Source organism: Rhinolophus sinicus, chromosome 5 (genome assembly GCF_057876585.1).
Source record: "Rhinolophus sinicus isolate RSI-liver-muscle chromosome 5, RSI-T2T, whole genome shotgun sequence".
NCBI lineage: Eukaryota > Metazoa > Chordata > Mammalia > Chiroptera > Rhinolophidae > Rhinolophus > Rhinolophus sinicus.
Window position 1 is genome coordinate 43,076,322 of NC_142505.1, and position 22,487 is coordinate 43,098,808.

The 22,487-nt window shown below is 53.0% G+C and overlaps 1 protein-coding gene across 14 annotated transcripts in view; it reads left to right on the plus strand.

Annotated features, from left to right (window-relative positions):
• Positions 1-22,487, plus strand: part of ATP2B2 (ATPase plasma membrane Ca2+ transporting 2) — a 360,315-nt gene that overhangs the window by 229,022 nt on the left and 108,806 nt on the right. For all 14 annotated transcript variants that reach the window (XM_088798409.1, XM_019732636.3, XM_019732642.3 and 11 more), the window contains one exon: positions 10,903-11,419. In XM_088798409.1, coding sequence (XP_088654535.1) covers positions 11,221-11,419 — 199 coding nt within the window. In that variant the 5' untranslated portion in view covers positions 10,903-11,220. The remainder of the gene's footprint in view (positions 1-10,902; positions 11,420-22,487) is intronic.

Here is a 22,487-nt window from a genome sequence, read left to right on the forward strand (position 1 = left end):
AGAAGACGCGGACCTGAGCAGTGAGGTCCAGAAGGGCTGCCACATCCCCCACTGGACCCCAAAGGCTTCAGTGTGTCCCACTGCCTGAGCCACCACACATAGGGCTTCTGAGTCTCCCAGGGAGGGACTTAGGCTGGATTGAGAACAGGGGCTCTGATGGCAGACTACCTGGGTTCAGATCGAACAGTTACGTGACCCTGGGCAACCTCCTTAACCTGGCAGAACCTCTGTTTGCTTGTCTGTGGAATGGGACGCCAGTAGCAGCTCCTCTATAGGGTCTTGGTACAGGTGTGCTGATGGGCTGCCTCTAAGGCTGGGCACACAGCGGGGGCGGGGGGCGTCAGCTCCTCCTACTGTCTGGCTGACCAGCTTCCACTTTTTAGATGCGGAGCGTATCCTAAGATTTGTCGTCCTCAGTGTCCGTCCACAGTCAGATTGCTTTCTCAGTTGTCGAACCAGCGTTGGTGGCTGGGGAGGCCTTGATCTCAAGGAGTTCAAGGTCTAGTAGGGGAGAATTTGGCAAGACCCACCCCGAGACTGAGGTGGAGGGTGTGAATTCAAGGAATGAGCCACACGTGATGGGCTGGCGGTGGGAAGAGGGTTGAAATTTACGGCAGAGGAATTAGAGAAGTTGGCATGCTGGGCCTTGGAGAGGAAAGTTTTGATGAATGGGAAAGTAGGTGTAGACAGTCCTGGATAGAGGGGACAGTGTGTGCGTAGGGTAGCAGGCAGGAGTATGCTTTTAGTTGTTCAAGAAATGTAAGGCGTTCCTTCAGAACAGAGCCCAAGAAGGCTGGCTCCGTACCCATCAGGCAGGACCCCGCGTGGCATCGGGGAGCCGGCGATGGTTTTTACTGAATCTGAGAGGCAGCACATTGTAGTGGCCTCAGAGTTGACAGGTCCCGCTCTGCTCCTGGCTCTGCCGCTCGTTAGCTGTGTGACCCTGCACATGATGTTATTTCTGTGCCTCAGTTTACTCATCGTAGTAATGCCTCCCTCATAGGCTTGTTGTGGGGTAAGGTGTGTTCAGAGCCTGACACGTGGAAGCCACTCTCAGCAAATGCCAGTCACCATCAGCATCACTCTAGGGAGAGTGACACGAGGATGAAGGGGCCAGTTGGGAGGCCATGGACGTGGAGCCTGAACGCGGGCCAGGAGCCCGGAGAGGGGAGAGAGGAGGGAGCCTGGCCCTTTCCCAGCTGAGTGGATGTGGGCGCCCGATTAGATATGAAAGAAGGAACAAAGTCAAGTGTGACCCCATAGGCCAACTCTGGGGACCTGGGAGGGTGCTTTAGAGGCCATAGGTGACACAGGGGTCACAGAAGGGTGAGGACATCTGGGGGAGTCTGAGAGCCTGGGGACGACTTGGCAGTCAGGGGCTGTAGAGCTTAGGAGAAAAGCAGGGTGGAAAGGGTGGTTTGGGAACCACCCATGTTAGGATGAAAGTTGATGCCAATGGGTGGCATTGCCTAGGAGAGAAAAGGCATTGAGTGTCCAGGGCAGGGCCATGACCCCAAACAAAGAAACCATGAAGACCCTTTGGCAGATGTTGTCAGAGACACCATAGGCGAGTGGGAAGATGGGGTGGGGGGTTGTCAGCCATGGGTAAGGGCGTGAAGACTGAACACAGCCCTGGAGCCACCCAAAGTCCTGGCAGGAAGTGGCATTTGGGTGGGCAGAGACAGGGAGCCAGAGGTGTTTGAGCCAGAAGCTGGGCCACGAAAGTTCTAGGATTCTAGAACCCAGAACCAGGGGAGTGTTGGCTGTAAGAGGAAGAGAGCAGAAATAGGGGCTGGAATGGGAACCTCAGAGTGCTAGGGCAGTGGTTCTGCTTGTTTAAAATTCCCGGCCCCACCACCAGAACCGGACTCATCTCTGCCAGCTTGGGACTGAGGACCTGAGTTTCCACCAGCCCCCAAGTGATGCCAGCACGAGTGGCCCTCTGGGAACCACACTTTGAGCAGCTCTGCTCTGGGGTCCCAAGCTCCACCCAAAGAAGCTTCTATCAGAGGAGAAGGACAGGAAACCTTGGCCCCATGGAGGCAGCTCCTGCTCTCAGCTGCTGCTCTGGCTTCCCGACCTTTTGATTCCCCTCCTTCAGGTCTGGGGCCGAGTCGATGGCCTGACAGATCTCTGGCTTTCCACCAGGGAGACTCCGCAGGAGATAACCTAGGCTCAGGCAGGGGAGGCGGTGAGTGCAGTTACCAAACCAGGGCATCTTTTCTTTAGCCCACGAGACTGGTCACAGTAGTGAGAAATAGAATCTAAAGGACACCACACACACACACACACACACCATCCCTGCCAGCACATGCATCTTTCTGATTCTCCTCCTCTCTTGAATCCAGGAGTCCTGCTCTTCTCTCCATACAGTTTCCCCCTCTCCATGTAGTTCTATTCCCTGGCCCCTGCATTCTCAATCCACATGGAATGATTTTCCCCCACACTTTAGCTTCCTGTTTCTCTGGTCTGGACCCGAAAGGACTCCCTGGCTATTCAAAAGTAATCTCCCGACTTACGCTCATCCCCTGGCATGCCTGTGGATGAATATTCCTACCCCAATGAATGAAGGAAAAAATTTAATAAACTCGGTCAGACTGATATGCCACCACTTAAATATGGTCCCAGCAGGAACCAAAGGGAAAGGACCATGCACAGTGCAAAAGAATGACTCACTAGTGGTGAGATTTCTGGCATCAGGGACAGATGGCACTGATGAGCCAAGGTGGGTCCTCTGTGCATGCACTTATATGGCCCTGAGTAGCCTTTTGCATAGTGTCATTTTGTTGGTTCACACCTGTTTATTAAGACACCCCATTGCCCGAGAACCCAGCTTTGAGTGTCAGCACCAAGTATCTGGGGTCAGCTTCCCATGCCTATTGACGGAGCTCGCGGAAAAGGCCTATGGCCTCCCTAGTCCACCCCCACCCAAAACCTCAGGCTCCCCAACCCCACACTTCGTTGGTCAGCACTGCTATACTAGAAAGCTCCTAAGGGCACTTACAACCCTCTGCTCTAGGTCAGCACCGCAGCATGTAAACAGCACCTGGAAACGTAGTCCTCAGAGACCACCCAATCCCCAGTCAGCACTGGGGCCTTGGGGACAGCTCCCAGTGGAGCTGGTTCCCAATGCCGGCTTCTCTGTCCTCCCCAGGCGCGCCGTCAGTCAGCACCAGGGCCACGTGGACAGCGCTCGCTCCCAACCCCTGCTGTCAGCCTTCAGGGAGGGGGCCTGCAGGTATCAAGTTCCCTGACCTCAGCCACCCAATCCCTCCCCAGCACCCACCTCCGTTCATCCATCAGCACTTCATCCCCAGAGACACCTCCCTGGCCCCAGCCCTCCACGGTCAGAGGTGAAGCCTGAGGGCTTACCAACCAACAAGTGACCTGCTATGTGTGGCCAGAGCACTGACAGCAGAACGCGGTTTCACTATAGAAACCACAGGAAAGGGCAGGAGCCTGGTATGTTGGAGAAATGAATGTGAGTGAGCCTGGGGGTCCCGTAAGTGTCTAGGTGTGTGTGTGAGATCTGGTTCTTTCACCCCTCACCAAGGACCTTATACCAGTCAATGCTCTCTCGTTTTCTTTTTTCTCCTCTGTGAAACAGGGAGTTACTGTGTCATGGGGTTGTTGGGAAGGATTAAATGAGATTAAACTATAAAGTGCACAGAACAGCGCTTGGCACATAGTAGGTATAATCTAAGCGTTGCTGTTATTATCGTTTTTTGTTCTTCCTTCAGTCCTTTGCTTGTAAACCATGGGAAAGAAGGAGGCAGATGAAGGCAGCATGGGACAGTGTCACTTAGCCACTTAGGACCTGGAGGTTGGGGGTTGCTAGGGCTGCAGAGGGGGCCTCAAGGTGGCGAGTGCACTGCAGGGAGAGTTGGGTAGGCGATAGTTGAGGCTGAGGAGGTTGCCACGGCAGTGGCTGAAACCAGAGAACAACGTCCAGCGCAGCTGGTCCATCCCAAACATGCTCAGTGCACGTCCCCTTTCTTGCAGGCAAAGTGAAGTCTCCCCAAAACTTCTCTGCCTCAGCGAGGCTTTCTTGTTTCCATTGCTGGTGACTTTACTGTTTTAGCTTCATCAGAAAATCCTCAAAGATGTTTTACGGGAATATTTATAAACAAGGAGCATATAAAGAGTACAAATCTTAGAAAGCAGACGCTGCCATGCAGAGGCCCAAAGGGGAGCAGTAGATGCAAAGGCAGCAGGTGAATTTTGATCAGCGCGTGACTCCCAGGTTCTAGGGCATTTCTCCTTCCTTCGGCCTCCAGCCAAACAGCACTTGGCCCACAGTGGGGATGGCTGCTCCTGCTGGAGATGACGCAGCAGCAAGGAGGCCCAGGGAAGTCTGTGTGTCCTGAGAAGCAAGTATCAGATGACGGGAGAATCCTTGAGGATGGCGCTAAAATGGCTCTTTGAGACTGGGTATCTGTCCAACCCTCACTTTACAGAAAAGGAAACTGAGGCACAGGGGAGAAAGTTCTGGTCCAAGGCCACACTGCAAGTTGGTGAAAGGCACAGAGGAAATATGGAGGCTTTGGACTGGAGCAAGCATATAAACTGTGTGGCCTTGGACATCTATGGCCTCTCTAAGCCCCAGCTTCCATGACTGTAAGGTAAGGACAGTGATACCACATAGCCCTCAGAAGCATGTGCTCAGCAAGGCCTGTTAACAGCGCTGGTCAAGCCAAGATCGGGACCCAGCGGGTCTGCTTCCCAGGCAAGTGCTGTGTGGGTTACATCCTCCCAAAATCTGAAGGGAAAGTTGTGCAGGAATCACTCAACTCAGCCTACAGATGCTGACCACGGGGGTCTTGGAGGGGGCTTGTTACGGCAGAATGATCGCATCTTAAACAGCAGGGTCGGAGCACTTCTCTAGCTGTCCTCAGAACACCAGTTCCCGGGGGCAGGGCCTGAGATGTACCTCCTTAGGGTTAGTGTAGGTGAAAAGATGGAGAGACACACAGATGGACAGATGGATGGATAGCTGATGGATGGGTGGGTGGGTGGGTGGGTGGATGGATGGATGGATGGATGGATGGATGGGTGGGTGGATGGATGGATGGATGGATGGATGGATGGATGGATGGATGGATGGATGGATGGAAAAGTGGGTAGATGAATAGGTGTGTGAGACACCTGGAAGACCAGAAATGGGGTTTTCTTCCTACCATCTACCATTGGCAGCTCCTCTGGAGAACAGAGGCAATGGAGGTGTTGAGCCTGGTGGGAAGCTAAGGACTGGACCTGCCCTCCATCAGGACAGGTGTGGGGATAAGAAGATACGGAGAAGCCCTCGGTCCCTAACAGTCCACCCCCGACCCTGCATCTGCCATCTGTGCCTTCGGGCTGATGCACGGCTCTTTCTGACAGACTTTTTTTTTTTTTTTTGATTTTTCTTTTCTGGTTAACAGGATAGGAATTTTCTAAAAATAACACTAAATTTGCTTCTGAGGTATTCATTTTCAATTTCCTTCCAATTTTCCCCATTCTCACTCCTCAACTGTGAGAGCTCAGAGCTGAGATTTTCATCATCAGTTTTGATTCACACACACGCGCACACTGTGAGCCTGTGTGCTCAGAGATCGGCGTAGCACAGGCACCTCTGGCTCACTCACACTTACACTCATCCTGACGAGTCCAGTAAAACAGCACATAAACCCTTATCCTTTGGGGTCCCCCACACTAAACACACATCTACTGACACACCACAGGGACACACACACACATATACAGAGTCACTTATGAGCCCAGCGCAACACTAACTAGCATTCTCACACTCCTGACCCAGGTGTGCCCCAGACTATGGACTGGCCAGGCTGAACGTGCACCCCACTGACCCTGTCATGCACACGCTCACTCCACTCTCAGAGTCACTCCAGACCCATCAGGCTCTCCTCACACACGTGATCACACAGGTGATCGTCCCCTCCCCTGGAGAGGGCCATCGAAGGCAATGGCTGCAACTCTCTGGGTGCAGCAGCAGCTGTCCCTTTGCCTCTGGCTGCTGGCTGAGCTCACCTGGTTCCCTGGTGAGGGTTCCCGTTGCTGGGACAGGAAGTCCTGCAAAATGGCCAGACTTTGCATCCTGGAGAGGAAAGGAAATGTCCTACCCCACAGGAAGTCAGCCACAGAGCAGAGGGAAGACTGGCTCTGTCTGCTGCACCAACAAGCTGGGACCCTCCCCAACCCTCTGAGCAGTGCCAGGGGCCTGTGCGTATGGCCCAGTCGGGCTGAGTTCCGCATTAAGCACAGCCGAGTGAGGGACATTCTGGTTGAACAGAGGATAGAGGCAGTGAATGAGTGATCACCGTAAGAACAGTCACCATGTAACACGTTCTTCCTCTGTGCCAGGAACCGGGCTAAGGTCTATCTCAATTAGTCCTCACAAAACCCTCTGCGGTAGGCTGTGAGTTGGCTCTGTCACGGACGGAGAAACCAAGGCACAGGGAGAGGCTAAGAACCTTGCCCAAGTCACAAAACTATCCATGGCAGCATCGGGCCTGTCACCCAGGCTCTCCAGACGGGGCCTGTGTCCCCTACATTTGTCATGGCTGCCAGAGATGATTCAAAGAAGAGGTAACTTGAAAACTACATATTAAGGTGGCATTTAAATCCAGCACATCTTAAGACAGAAGGATTCAGCATTCGAAAGTTATTTTTAGCACATAATTCATTTGCAATTGTCCCAGCTACCATCTTTCAGTAGGATTTAAAAAGCTGTTGGTTTGGGGTTTTGTTTTGTTTTCTTTTTTAATCCTTCCTTCGAAAGATAGATTCCTTCTTTGTTAACTCAAAAAAAAAAAAAAAAAAAAAAAAAAAGCTCCTTCATCCGCCAGCGTCCCTCCTGGCAAAGACTTTTTATTAAGAAATCTCTAACCTATTCTTGAGTCATGGAAATGTAACAATCCAGAATCATTTAAATGCTAATAAGATGAAACCGAAATGCACAAATCCAATATTGTCAGAATGTTCTCCTAGATTCTGAAGGTCCTGGCACATCAGAGCCTGAGGGGTCCCAGAGAGCACCTCGTTCAGCCCCTTCCCTTTCCACAAGGGGAAACTGAGGCCCAGGGAGGAAAGGGGCTTAGTCAAGGTCACGTTTCATGAGTGTGGGAAACAAGGAAATGCTTTTCAGTGGGCCCCGGCCGAGGCTGTGTGACCCCTGGCGTGTTGCTCACCCCCTCTGGACCCAGGACTACCGCAGGCCCTGCCCAGGCCTGTGTCTCAGTCTGCTTGGCGGCTGTAACAGAACACCCCAGACTGGCAGGCTTAAACAACAGAAATTTATTTCTCATTGTTCTGGAGGCTGGGAGTCCAGATCAAGGTGCCAACTGATGGGGTTCCTGGTGAGGGGCCCTCTCCCTGGCTTGCAAACAGCCGTCTTCTGGCTGTGTCCTCACATGGCCAGGAGAGACCATCTCTCCTGTCTCTTTTTATAAGGACACCAATCCCATTCCTGAGGGCTCCACCCGCATGCCCTAATCGCCTCCCAAATACCTCCAAATACCATCACATTGGGGGTTAGGGCTGTGGCATATTAATGGGGGGGCATACGTTCAGTCCATAGCAGCCTGTGTGCCCCTTTCTGGTGGCAGGAATCACGGCAATGTTGAGAACTGGCTGCAGATGAGTAACCATAATGGAGGTACACTTGCTAATAATGGGGTAGCAGGGGGACCGGGGGGCACAGAAGCCAGTGCTGTAGTGTCTGCTCCGGGCCAGGAGCTGCACCGAGGGGTCTCAGTGGGTCCTCACAGCATCCTGTCTGTAAGACTGATGGGTCAGCTCCACTTTGCAGGTGAAGCCCACCCAGTGAGCTTAAATGAGTTCTCCAAGGTCACACTGCTCAATAAATGCCTGAGCCATATAGAAGTAGGCAGCAAGGTGGTATTTGGACGAGTCAGCAAGGATGGCAGAGTCTGATGGGCTCTGGCTGAGAGGACAGCTGTCTGCATCAGCCTCACACCCACGCCTCATCGTGATGAAGGAAAGCTGAGGAATGGGGGGCAGGGGTTGCATCTCAAACACCAACGTATGACTACTGAGTGTGACATCTTTCATGACCCCCAGCAAACCTGTAAGGTAGGCAGGGTAGGAATCACTAGCCCATTTTGCAGACAAGGAAACTGAGGTCCGAGAACCTCCCATGGATGGTGGCCTAAGAGCTAATGCAGATATTCATTCCTTCATCAAGTATTGATTGAGTGCCTTCTGGGTGCCAGGCTCCATACTAGATGCAACAGTGACACAACTATTGCCCACTCAGAGCTCTCAGGCTCCTGGGGAAAGGAGATAGCTAAGCCGTCCAAGCAATAAAGTGTGAAGTACCTGGCATGGAGTAGATGCCCAAAATACAATTACTGGGTGGATGGATGGACGGACGGACAGATGGACAGATGGTTGAAGATCATTGTTCATCTTAGCACAGTAGTCATTAAAATCGCCAGTAGGCCATTAACTCATGCCTACTGTTGTCGTCACAAATCTAATTACTGCTAATGATTCTCATAGCTTGTGCTGTCAGAGGTGTAATTATCAGTGCCTGTAAGCTACGCCACAGGTAGCAGGTGGATAGATAGAAAATAGTGCCTCAGGTTTAGAAAGTCCCTCGTGGCTTGCAAAGCACGTTCATTCACATACAGCATTTCATTTAAGCATCCTGAGAACCTCATGAGGAGACTCACCAGGGGAGGCAGCAAAGCACCCTGATTAAGAGAATGTCTCTGGATCCAGGGTGCCTGAGTTCAAATCCCAGCTCCACTGCTTGCTAGCTGTGTGATGTTGGGCAGCTCACATCACCTCTCTTGGTGTCAGTGTCCTCCTAGGTTCTACGGGGATAATAAGACCATCTCAGAAAGTGCTTGTACGAATTGGTGATGATCCCAGTAACTACTGTGCTTACTCAGGAATTACTGGGCTCAGTTCTAAGTATTTTACATGAAATAACTACTTTAAGCCTCATAACACCTATGAGATAGATACTATTATTCCTCCCCCCCTTTTCTAAGATAATTATACTAAAGTTAATTTGCCTCCCATTCTGCTGGGAGCCAGAATTTGACCAGAAACTGTGGCTTCTGCAGCCCCTCCTGTTAAGCAACACAGCATCTCCACATGCATGCATCCTTGGTCCTGCCTCAGCTGTTGGTCCCAGGGTAAAAAGAAGGCTTTCTACTGCAGCCCTGGGTAAACGCGCCCTCCTGGGAGGCGGGACAGGTGTCTCCTGCAGCTCCAGCACCCTGACCCATGGCTGGGAAGGCCCCTACCCCAGGTGTAAACACACCAGATTTGAACATGGTTTGTAATTAGCTCCCGGCAAATGAGGAGGTAGCAAGGGGACAGAGGAGAATGACTGTCGCCTTACAGATGAGCAAACTGAGGCTGGTACAGTACAGGACTTGCCCAGGCTTCCACAGCCAGGATTTGGGAGAACTCAGATTTGAACGGGATTGCTCGTCCAGATTCGGTGTTCTTCACTGAAGAGTCCACCCAGCAGCCTCTGCTCTTCAGAGAGAAAGGAGAGAGTGCCCCCTGGGGCTGAGGTCAGGAGAGCAGCCACCTCGGGGACCCTTTGCGCTTGCTCTTTGTGGCTCTGGACAAGTCCCTTTCCCTCTCCAAGCTTCACCTTCTTCACAGGGCAAATGAGATTAACTCGACAATGCCACCGGCTCTAAAATTCTGTGCCAGAGGAAAGGATTGTGAAGGGGAGAGACGGGGCGGGGGAGAGGGGAAAGAGGAAGAAATTGGGGCTGGGGTGGGGCTCACTCCCATTTTCCTCTCCCGCCCCTGCCCCCTCCCTGTCCTGGACCCAGGATGGCCAGCTGTCTGAGGCTGCTGGGCGGAGCCGGTCCCTGTGCCAGGCCCAGCCGAGCTCAGCAGGGGCCCTTTGTCACCCAACGCTTGCCGGGGCCTTGGACACTGGTGTTGGGTGTCCGGGCAGATTGGATTCTCTCCTGGCAGCCCCGCAGATGCTGCACTGCTGCAAGGGTGGCCAGGCGGGCAGAAAGAAGCCAGCGCTCCCTCTTCCTCCTGGACTCCCAGAGGGACGTGGAGACCGCTGTCTGTGGTGCTGGACGGTGGGGGCCCCCAGGTGAGGGCTCTGTGGACCCCAGCTCATGCTGGGGGCCACGCTGTGGGCTCAGTGATGCGTGAGCTGGCTCCTCTGGCCCAGCAGAGGGCCTTCCTTCCTGTGGTTGGGTGCTGCTGGGGCAGGGGGGTGGCTTTCTCCCATCCCCACCCAAATGGAGAGAACAGTGTATATCAGCAGGTGTTGGTGGCATGGACGGGGAGCATCTATACTTGGGGAGGGTGTGCGTGCCCCAAATTGCGTGGGCATGGGATGTGTGTAAACATGTTGAGAATAGTGAGGGAAATAGGGATCTGTGTGTGCACAGGGGGTACTTTTGAGGGAAGGTGGGGGTGTTAAATGTATGACTGCACGTGACACTGCATGGCAGGGAGGAAGTGTCACCCAGAGTGTGTGTGAAGTGGGGCTTGTGTATCACTGTGTATACGGTAGTAAGTGGGTCCTAAAAATAGGTGGCACGGCACCTCGCACAGTGTGTGTGAGAGGGTGTGTGTGCACCAGGGTATGTGCTGTGAGGTCAGCGTGTTACATAGCACAGTGGACAATTAGGGGCTTGGGGTCCGTTATGCAGGTGCATCGGGCTGTGCCTTGTGGGTGGTATATCATGGGGTGTCTAGGCAAGTGCCAGTATGTTTGGATTTACATTGTATGCTGGTGTTATGGGTGTTGTACAAAGCACCCATGGTAGGGTATGCGGGCGTTACTTGGGTGAGCATGCATGCACACGTACACGGGGCTTCATGAGCGCCTGTCCCAGGAGGCCGGCAGGGCCTGACCCTTGTCACCACTCTGTGCTTCCCCCACAGGAGCCACCGCCCCTGACCATGTAGATGGCAGCTCCAGGGAGCAGCATGGGCACCGCTGAATGGAGACTACTGGGTCTACAGCCCTGAGCCCCTCCAGCCCCTGGACCTCTCCCCATTCCTGGGGATACCTTTTGGAGTTCACCACCGCTGTCATCAGCCCACCTGGGCCACCTGTCCCCCCGGGACCCGGAGTCGGCCACCAGGAGCCACAGCTGTCCAGTGAGGTCGTGCTGAGGACAGCCCCACAGAGCCATCACTCATCAGCCTCCTGTGCAGCGCTGACCCTCGGGCCGACCCCGAGCAGGGACTGTGGCAAACATGGGTGATATGACCAACAGCGACTTTTACTCCAAAAACCAAAGAAACGAGTCGAGCCATGGGGGCGAGTTTGGGTGCACGCTGGAGGAGCTCCGCTCCCTCATGGAGCTGCGGGGCACCGAGGCCGTGGTCAAGATCAAGGAGACTTACGGGGACACTGAAGCCATCTGCCGGCGCCTCAAAACCTCACCTGTTGAAGGTAGGTGTGGGAGACTCGAACCCAGGGCTGCAGCCCTGGCCACTGCCATCTGAGTTGGCTCCAGGGGCAGTATTCTTAACATTTAACCACAGGACTATCTCAGACGTGGGCTGAAATGCCAGTATGGCCATTCTAGTGTGTTCTAGCTGAGGGTCAGGGGATGGGGCTTCTTCCATTTTCTCCCCATTATGGGTTGGGATCTGGCCCAATGCACCTGCAGAGAGAACCACGGGAACAGAGCTGAGTCAAGCCTGTGTTCTGGAAACCAGGTGCCAAAATCAGCCACATCTGACATGGAGTGGGCTCATCATCCTGGAAACCTGGGAGGCACCCAGTCTCCAAGACTGGGCCGGGAGGGAGACCTGAGGGGCCAGAAGAGGAACCAGGCCTTGCTTTCCTGCGTCCAGGCTCAGGAAGGGCTCCTGCTTCCCCCACCCCATCTACAGTGGTTGGAATCGGGGGTCTAGCCACCCAGCCCCTGGCCTCCTGCTCCCAGATCCCCTTGTCTGGACTTGAGCATGGAACCACAGCTTTACCACCATGCAGCCAATTCCAGCTCCCCAACCCCTGCCAGTGGGCTGGGTCGTGTCCCGTTGTCCCAAATGCAGGCTCTGACTGGGGACTCTGAGGTCTGGGGCAGCAGCAGGCCATGGAGCTGCCGGGCAGACAGGGCCAGCAGGAAGATAGGGTGACAGATGCCCATGTGAGTCTTGCCCTTGAGTGTGGGATGCTCTTGCAACCACCAGAATAAGCAGGCCTGGGATCTCCAGAGAGAGGGTGTTAGCCTCCTGGGGGCTCCTCTGGAGGGGACCAAAGCTCAATCATTGGCCGTGAAGCACAGAGGAGAGACCCCAGCCCAGCTTGGGCACCAAGCTCAGTTTGGATCCCTAACCCCACAGTTACCTTCCCCTCACCATAAGGGAGAAGAGTTCCCTACGTGAACCCCAAAAACATGGGTGTGAGGCCCTGCCCCAGCACGCCCCAATCCTATAAATTTGTGCTAAGAGACTGCACCAAGCCTCAGTTTCTTCCTCTGGAAAGTGGGGCCAATGCCTACCTCACAGTGCCTAGTGGAGACCCATGCGTACAGTAAACATTCAATAAGTGGCAGACATATTATTCTGATTTCCTCTCCCTGGTGTAGACCACAACCTGGGGGGCGGGCAGCATCTGAATCCTCCTCCCTATATGAGAGAGGACAAATCTGAGGCTGGAGGTCCCGCTCATGCCATCTCCTAACCCCACTCCCCACGCCCTGGGCACGGCTGGGCACGAGCCTGAATGTGTTTCCTAATGAGGCTGCTTTCTCTGGGCCCAGATGCTCACCTGGGGCTGCGGTGTATCTAGTGGTTGCCTGTGCTTACACGCCACTGCATCTGGGTCTCTTCATCTGGGGCCCTCTTCTCTTAGGTCAGGGGGGAAGAGCTAAGCCTGGTCCTTCTTCCCAGACTGGCTCCTGTCGCTGAGCCCCGGCAGAAGTTTAGAAACACCTTTTCTTTCTTGGCATTGTTTGGTTGTGTTTTGGTGGGGAGGGTGGGAATAGAGGAAACATCCTTCCTTCGCTGTGTGATTCTAGCTCAGGGATTGAGAACGGCCACATGTGGCCCTGAGAAGAGAGCGGTCTCTGCCAGGGGGCTCTTGGGCCCCAGTGAGCTTTTCCTCGTGAGTGGTTCCAGGAGATTCTCTTAAGTCAGGAATTCTTACGTGTCTCTGGGCCCCAGACCCTATGGGGAACCTGATGGCAGCTGTGGCCCTTCTCCCCAGAAAAACATCCACCGATCTGCGACAGATGTGGCTCACATTATCAGTGTGTTCCCAGAGCCCCTCGAAGCCAGGCCGTGGACCCCAGGTTAGGATATCCACCCTTCCCTCCCACCTGACAGGCTCTCAAACCCTGGGAAATTGAGGCACTCATGACTAAGCTCTAGCACCGCACATGACCATTACCAGTTACCTCATTGTGACCCCGCTGGAGGGAGCATGAGCGTACCTGAGGGCATAAATCCTGTCCTGCTCCGCTCTGTACATCCAGCATCCAGCCTGGTGCCTGGTACAAAGCAGGGCAGATAACTGTCCATAAAACCCTGAGACATGGCCACTGAGTCTCCAGCCCACAGGACCAGCTCAGAAATCTGAGCAAACAAAACAGCAGGTAATCTAAACCAAGTACAGCAAGAGCCCCAGAACTCAGAGGAGAGGTGAGGTGGGTGGGCAGTGAAGGTCAGGGAAGGCTTCCTGGAGGAGGAAGTGTTTGAATTTGGCTATGGAGGAAAGAGAAGGGAAAGCATGTAGCATGGCGTAGAGCAGCATTTCTTAGGATTCCACAGAATAATGGTATACTGCAAGAAGTTGGGCATTATGTGAAAAATAAAGGGGACTCAATTTTCTCATCAGTAAAATGGAAAGAATAGTGACAGCTCTGACTGGTGTGCTGCCTGCTGACAACTGTGTGTATGACTTTGAGCTTGCGGTCTGACCTCTCTAGGCCTTGGTTTCCTAATTTTTCATGAGGACCAAATGAGATCTCTGATGGGAAAGATCCCTAAGGAGTAGGATTAACCAGAGCCCCTGCTGGAGTGGTCCTTACAAGGATTTCCCGGGGTGGTGCAGGTGGAGCTGGAAAAGGTTTGGGGAGGGGCAGAGAGCATAACGCCACAGACCCCAGACTTGGGCAACCCGGGTTCAAATCTCAGCCCCTGTCACTCACCATCTGTGGGACCCTGGGCGAGTCACTCAACCTTTCTATGCCTCAGTTTCCTCATCTGTAAAATAGGGATGACAGTGGCTACTTCATAGGGTTGTTGTAAGGACACATGAAGTAGTTTAGAACAGCAGCAGTCATATAGGCAGTGCTGTGTGTTAGGATTCATCCCCAGACACTAAAACCTCCATTTTCCCATCAGTAAAATGGGTATAAACATTGCTTAGATCAGGCCAAGTGCCCAGGATCGAAATGCTTAATAAGGTTCAGCTATTGTTGCTGTCGTTTTCATTATGATTATCACTGTTCTGGAAGAAGCAGTCATTCTCCAGAAAGGGAGGCATCTGACTCTTCTGTTAACGGGCCAGAAGATGTCTGCGTATGGTACAGCACTTTCCCTAGGCTGTTCTGTATCCTTATGACATGTGTGCTGGAAGCAGGTGTTGTCATCCCGTTGTATAGATGGGGAGCGTGAGGGCTCAAGGTCACCACCACACTTTACGTCAGAGCAGACTTTGAACGCAGCTCTGACAGACACCACCCCCAGGTGTCCCCTCAGCCCGGAGCCAAGCATGTACTCCTGGGCACAGTCCTCTGAAGACGCTCTCTGAGTAAGGTGGGGCCATCTGTGGACTTTTCTATATATGCTCTCTCCTGTTCAGCAGTTGTCCCACCTGTCTGGCCCTCTTCTGATTTAAGAAATGCTTGCTCCAGACAGGGCCTCAGGTTGGCCGTGGCCATTCCTGACGCCCCCACCCCCACCCCCAATCTGCTGACATGAGCAAGGAGCCAGCCTCTGAGTCACACTGCAGGAAACTGCCTCAGATCAATTAGCTTTCCCCTTGCATCCAGCTAATTTGAGGCAAAAAGATCTCTGCAAGTAATAGAGGGGGTTTAAAGCCATCGAAAGCTATTCCCACCCAGGGCACTACCTGCTGCTGGCACAGGCCTGGCAGTGTTGGATTTTCCACGTAAAGGCCCAACTCTGGTGACAGCTGTTGGGTAAACACTGGCCCAGCAGTGACCTCTGCACCCAATCTGAGCTCCATTCCTTTCCTCTTCTACTACTGGTTCTGTTCCATTCTGGTACTGCCCTTCCCACCGGCCCGCCTCTGCTCCCTTTCCTTCCACAGCCTTCCAGCCTAGAATGGTAGTACCCCGGAGACACAGGTTCGGATCCTGACTGGCTTACTCTTTCAGGGTTACTGGGAGAATTCAGTGTAACCTCTCTGAGTCTCAGTTGCCTCATCTGTGAAATGGGGATAAGAAAGCTACCTACCTCATGGGATGTGGTGAGACTTAAATCAGAGAATCCACATGGAGGGCTTAATGCAGTGTAAGCCCTAGACACTTACAAAATATTTTCATTGTTATTATTATGCCCAAAGATTTCTTTTTGAAAACAACATACATGGGCCCCTTCTCCATGAAAGAATTGGGCAGTTAACTAAGACAGTGCCCAACAAAGAGGTAATGTGCTTTCAGAGGAGACTTCTCCGAGTAGGTGGTTTCACGATGGGTCTAAAAGGATGGATAGTAGGTGTTGGGGTAGTCGGTGAGGTCCTGGCGGCAGGAGCCGTTTGTCATTCTCCACTGTGTCCCCAGCACCTGGCACAGTGCCTGGGGGCTCAGAAACATTCCCAGAAAGAAGGAAAGGAAGAAGGAAGAGGTGGGGATGCCCTAGTGCCCCTCCCTGTGTGGGATGGACAGGACACAGGACACCCTGCGTCACCCGTGGAACAACTGGCTTCAGTTCTCCAAGCCTAGAGTGGCACTTACCTGAGCCACTCGGCACAGACAGCCCCTGCCCTTCACTTCCTGACACCTGCACCTTGGACTGTCAGAAAGGGCAGCTCAGATAGGTCCCTGGGCGCTCTCTGCATGGCATGGTTCACGGTGGGGGAAAGAGAGGGACAAAGAAGATGGGGCAGCAGCAGGTGGGGTGGGAACTGGATACTTCAGAGTGTTGTGAAACGGAACCTCCGGTTAATTTTGTATGAATCCTACAGCTTGCCCAAGTGGAGGAGAGAGAGGGGCTGAGGGGGGCCAAGAGGACAGGCCTTGGGGAGTGATGCCTCGTGTTGGTAAATGTTAGCTGAGAACGCCCCTCAGACCCAGCAGGGCCCACGTCATCCACAGAGCTGCCACCAGCTTGGCCCAGAGGAGAGTGTGGAGGCAGTGCGTAGGGGTCTTCCGTTTGTCGCTGTGAGATCATTGTCCATTTCCCCAGGGATCACTGGGCCCTGATGGATCGACAGGGAACCCAAGGCAGCCACAGATTCAGCCATGTCCCAGACGGTAAAGCTGGGGGCCTCCCAGACACAGGGTCCAGGTGGGGAGTTCACTGCATGAGCAGAGAAGAGTGAGAACATCTCCCCCCCACCACCCCCGGGGTCTGCGTGGGGAGTGGCCCATGCTCCATTCTAATGTCTGGAGGAGAAAAACTTATCAATGTATTTAAGAGGCTGAGGAAACTAGCCACCTTCCCAAATACACGCAAGGGTGGGGCAGGGGAAGGCAATAAGACTAGGGAGCCATTCCAGCCTAGACTATCACTAGGGCAAGAGACTTAGATTCTCACAACCTCACTTTTCTAGTCTGTAAAATGGGGATTGTGCTACTTCACTCTCTGCCATTTAGAGATAGTGAGTTGAAAGTGCTTTGAAACTTTTCCACAAAAGAATCATCATCTTTCAGCATTTACTGAGTGTTTCTATCTAGCAGGATTCTGGTTAATAGAAACCCATCTCAAACTGGCTTATGCAAAAAAAAGGGGCTTTTCTGACTTGTGCAACTGAAAAGTCCAGGGAATGTTCTGGACTCAGGCATGGCTGGATCCAGGGCCTCTAATGCTGCAGGAGGGCTTTGTCCATCTTTTTCCTACCATCTTTCACCTCCACTGTCCTCTGTGTTGGCTTCATTCTCAGGCAGGCCCTCACCCAATGAGGGTCCCAGCAGCTTCAGGCTGATACCCCCCCATCCCGGCCACCACTGTGCCAAAGGCACCTCTTCCTCAGATTCTCCCCTTAAATACCAGAGCAGATTCTCACTGGGCCACTGGGAGTCACATGGCCACTCTTGAACCAATCCCTGTGGCAAAAGGATAGACTAGGCTGATAGGTCAGACCTGAGTCACATGCTCACAGAAGAGGGGAGCGGTCAGTCCACTCAAACCACATGAAGACTGGGGGAAGGGAGGGAAATGGAGGCACAAATCACACATGCTTATGGGCCTACTGTGTGGAAGTCCCCTACTGTGTGCTGGGAAGGGTACAGAGAAAGAGCAGGCATGCTCCATGCCCTTGAGGAGTGCTTGGCCTGATGGGGAAAAAGAACAGCATTGAGAAGGCAGCTAAGGAGTGAAGGCAGGATTCGGGAGCACCAAATACAGAGCGATCATAGCCAAACCGCAGCACTGCTAATAAGTACACAAGGTATAAGCTGGGTCTGTCCAAGCAAAGGAGGCCTCTAACTCATGTTCCAGCAGTGAAGTGGCCAGCTCATGTCATGGTCAGATTCTGGCTCCACTTCTTACCCAGCTGTGAGACATTGGGCCAGTTCTCTAACCAATCTCTGGCTCAGTTTCCCCATCTGTGACATGGGATAATAACAGTGTTCTTTCACAGGGTTTCTGTGAAGATCAAAGTGATATGTGTGAGGTGCTCAGTGCCTGGCCCAAAACAGGTGCTGTATCAGTGTCAGCTGTTGTATTGTTCTATACCAGCACCTCTCACTGTGACTGTGAGAGACAAGTTGGGTTTAAATTAGTGGAGATAAGAGAGGCAGCTTCTCTGGGCAGATCAATGGGCTTGAACAACACATATGAATCTACGGTTTTTAAAAAAAAAGTCAGTGCCATGTTTGATTTGCAATGCTTATACACCTCCACCCCCCACCCCAAGGGGGGAAAAATCCTTTAAAAGCACAGCTTTCTGTGAAAGTCTGACGAATCACCTGTGGGTGCTGTCCAGAATCCCACCCACCCGTCTTTCTCAATCATCAATAAATTAAACCCACATGTTGATTGCCACGTGCTATCCATTTTCTCAGGCTGGGGCAGGCAAGTGTGTGCTAGGCACACAGTCCTGCTGGCCTGGGGGTGGCCGGGAGGGTGCAGAACAGTTAGAGAAGGGGCCCGACCTGCCCCTGACCGAGGGCTTCTGCATGGGCGCCAGCAGGACTAGAGGGACTTCGTGTCCCATGAACGGTGCTTGTTGGCCTGGTAGGTGCTTTGCACAGTCAGACACCCCGAGGGCGAGTGGATGTGGGCAGTAGACAGACCCACCGGGCGTAATGCCTGAGTCCCAAAGCCACGCAGCGGCTGTAATGTACTATGTGCAGGGCCAGGCCCTTTCAATGAATTGTCTCGTGTGGCCCTCACAGCAGCCCCTGAGTGGGAAACAAAGGCTTAGAGAGGACGCCATCTCTGTGAAGGCTTCTTTGCTTTGCAGAATGAATACGCACTAAACACTAAGTGCCTACTATGTTCTCAGAAAAGAAAAGCAATGGGAAGAGCATTCCAGAGTCTCAGTTCCACCATTGAGACTCTTGAGCAAGTCACTCCATCCCTCTAAGCCTCAGTTTCCCCATCTGTAAATGGCATGATAATAATACCCACTTCCCAAAACCAAAGGATACAGGTGTTCAGTGAAAGTGAATGTCCTGTTGTTCCCCTGCTTCTGTCGTGCCAAGTGAAGCTATAAGCTGACACATAGTTATTTGTTGAACAGATGTGTTGTGCTCCTACTGTGTGTAGGCTTGGGCCACATTGCTCTTCTGAGAGGAGATGTTCCATATGCTCCTTGGGAGTGGTGTTTGTGTGATGCGGCTCTACATGGGACAGCTGGGGAGACCAGGACAGGGTCAGCCTTCCAGAACATTCCCTCTCAGTCCAAGGAGTGGAGTTAGGGGTCAGAAAGAAGACAGCTCCAGGGGCACAGAGACAGAGGCAGGCAGGACCAGGAGGAAAGATGGAAGCCTGGGGCAGGGGCCAGGGCCTCAGTCCAGCCAGAGGGGAGAAGGAAGGAGCCCCCTCCTGACACCCTCCCCTTCCAGAGCTCCCTAAAGATTCCCAGGAAAGGGGGGTGCAGAGCTGGATTGTAGGCCGGCACTGTCCTAAAGACTCTCCCAGTCTACTTGCGATGCTGGCTACTTAGCTGTATACCAGAGACTCATTACTTCATTGAATTTTCACGGACCCTGTGAAACAGGAACTGTTACTGTCCCCAACTTACAGATGAGGAAATTGAGGCTCAGGACACCACCACTAACCAGGGGCCCAGCCAGGATTGGTACCAGACAGGCTGGCTCTCGAACATGCACATGTGACCTCCTTCATCTACGGCCTCTAACTGACAAAATAACTACAGCAAGAGAGAGAGTGCTGAAGGTCAAAGGGGGGCGCAGCCCCTGCCTGATGGGACACACATCAGGAGAGGCTTCCCCTGAGCGAGGTCTCCAAGGGTGAGGAGGAGTTGGGGGGATGGAGGCAGCACATTCTTAGTGAGGGAAGGAGCTGATCAAAGGCCCAAAGGCAAGAACCAGGATGTGTGTGGAAGACGTGAGGAATTCACTGTGTCTGGGACTAGGACGTCATGTGCGGGTGAAATGGGCTGTGAGCTCCATGAACACAGCTCCTCTCCAGGGACCGAATGGACCACAGAACTCGCTCAATGCAGGGAACTGAAGGTTTGGGGAGCTGGTTCCACAGAGGTGCCCCAGGAGACAGGGAGATGCTGAGTGGGTGGGGCTCTGGCTTTCCTGCCCCACCATGTACCAGAGCACCTCTTTTTTTATCTGTGTGCATGGTGAAGAATCTGGTAATGTTTAAAAAAAAAAAAGGTTTTTAAAGAAAAAAATTTGAAAACATCTAACAGGAGAAAGATGCTAAACTAGAGTGTCTAAAAGCCTGAGTTGGGGCCCAGGTTATTTAAGTTATCAGTGCCTCGGTTTTTACACCTGTAAAATGGATCGGGTAATATACCGCTCCCAGGGTCCATGCTGGTCTATGGGTTGAGTGAGAAAACACACAGAGTGCCTGGCCCCAGGGGGCCTCTAGGGGGTCCATCTTACAGCCACCGCCCCCTGGCCATGGTCTGGTTCGTGTGCTTGGCCCACCCGCCTGTATCAGAACACACGCTGAGCTGGGAAGACGCAAGTGTGAGACTGGCCTGACTGGCCTTTATTGACTAAGCCCTTCTCCAAGCCCCCCACCAATAAAAGGGTGGGTCTGGTAGTCTCTGCAGCTCCTCCAGGCTCAGACGTTCTAGAATTGTGAGACTCACTGTCTCAGTGCCACCCAGCACTGCAGACACCGACTGGCAGAAGAGGGGCTGGCTCACGGCCAGACCCGAGATCCCTCTTCCCTTGAAACACTGTGACTTCCAATCCTTGGGGTGGCTTAGGCCCCATAATAGCCCAGGCAGGGGCAGTACCCTTGGCCTCTCACCCCAAACCCCAGACCAGAAAACCTTTCCTCCCAAGCAGCTTTGGAACCCACACTGGCTTCCAAAGGCCTGTGGGTGTTCCCTGGCAATAGATGCCTGGCTCCCAGAAGCCCAGGGCCCTGGACACCAGTTTCTTCCTCATCTGTCAAGTGGGCTGAGGGCTGAGACGTGTTGCTCAGTAATACAGACTAATTTCTAACATTAGGCACCTTCAGTTGTCCACCAGCTTGGGTCCCACAAAGGTTGAGAGAGCTGAAGCAACCTCTCCCTCCAGGCCCTCCTGTCACACGAGAGGCCCCAGCAGGGCAGGTAAGTTATTTATGCAGGCCCCCCTCACCCCACAACGATTATCTTACTCCTTCTGGCACAATCCAGGCCCCTGCTGTGGTTTCAGACCCAGAGTTATTTATAGTCAATGGAAATTAGCACCTCTGCAAATGGTTCCCTGGTACCCACCTACCAGCGTCAGCCTCTACCCCTAAGGGAGGCCCCCTGGAAATTTCCATGGTCCCACAAAATGCTCCCAGGGACCATTTCTGAACAGAGAAGACTCTGCTCTTTCTGTGGGATAACATTGGACAACAGGCCATGGAGCTGAGAGGTGGGAGCAAGCTCTTCCAGCCAGAGGACCTGGGAGGGTTGCCTGGAGGAGGCAGTGCTGAGCAAGATGTGGACAGATAGGCAGGGTTTGCAGTGGGGAAGAGTGCTCCAGGTCCAGGTAAAGGGGAAAGCATGGACAAAGGCACAGAGGCAAAGAAGGGAGTGTAAAAGGAGCTGATCGCTCCGTGTGGCTGGAAGGAGCGAGCAGAAGTCGTGGTGATAATTAAAAGGAACGAAGCACTATAGACACATTCTAAGAGTTTCACACACCTCTTGCCTTATTTAGTCCTCCCAATGACCTTATGAGGTAATCACTGGTATTATCCTCATTTTTACAAATAAATAAACCGAGGCACAAAGCAGTAAAATCACTTGTCCATGGTCACACAGCTCAGGAGCAGAGGAACGGGGATTCAAACCCACACAGGCAACTCCAGAGTCCGTACTAGGATTCTTAATGTGAAGCCAAACAGTTTGGGCTTAACTAAAGAAGCAGGAGGGATCCCAGAAGGTTTTTTAACAGAGGAGCAAGGTGACTAAGACAGTTGGTCTGGCAGCCATGAGTTCTGTTTTGGATGGGAGATAACGACAGCGACAGCGGGAGGGAAGGACAGGCATCCAAAGAGAGGTGACAGGGCTGGGCGTGGCCAGGGAGGCGGTGATGGAGAGGTGGGAGCGACTCTGAGAGTGAGGGTGATTGAGAGAGGGAGGGAGAGGTGTCAGTGCAGACTCCGTTTTCAAGACAGCAACTAGCTGCTTGTGCAGATGAGCCGACAAGGAGAAGAGAAGGTCAGGGTGAGATGAAAAGTTCGTGCTGGACGCCGCACACTCTCAGAGCTTGGAGGACAGGACAGCAGGCCTGGAACCCTGGAGAAAGGCTGGGCCTGGAGGGGGAACATCCAGATGACAGAGACATCTATCGAGAAGTCTTGTCTCTGCTAACACGTCCCAAAACCTACATGGAGGGAGGTCAGCCATGGAAGGCAGAGATTTGTGCCTGTAGTGTTCCCTGCTGTATCTTGACACCTAGAACAGTTCCCATCACAGAATACACTCTATAAATGTGAGGAATGAATTCACCTGGGGTGCTCATCAAGCATAAGTCCTTAGGGAATGTCATCTACCAAGGGAGCAGGCAGCAGGCAGAGTAAAAGTCAGAGAAGTAGAAGGAGAGTGGCGCCTGCAGGTAGGGTGTGATCAGGGTGTCTCACACTGGATAGGCAATCAGTTAGATGCAGGGTTTGCAGCAGGGCTCAATGAGGACAATAAAGGAGTAAGAGCCTCAGGGACAGGCTACTGGATGAGCTCTTGGGAAACGTGT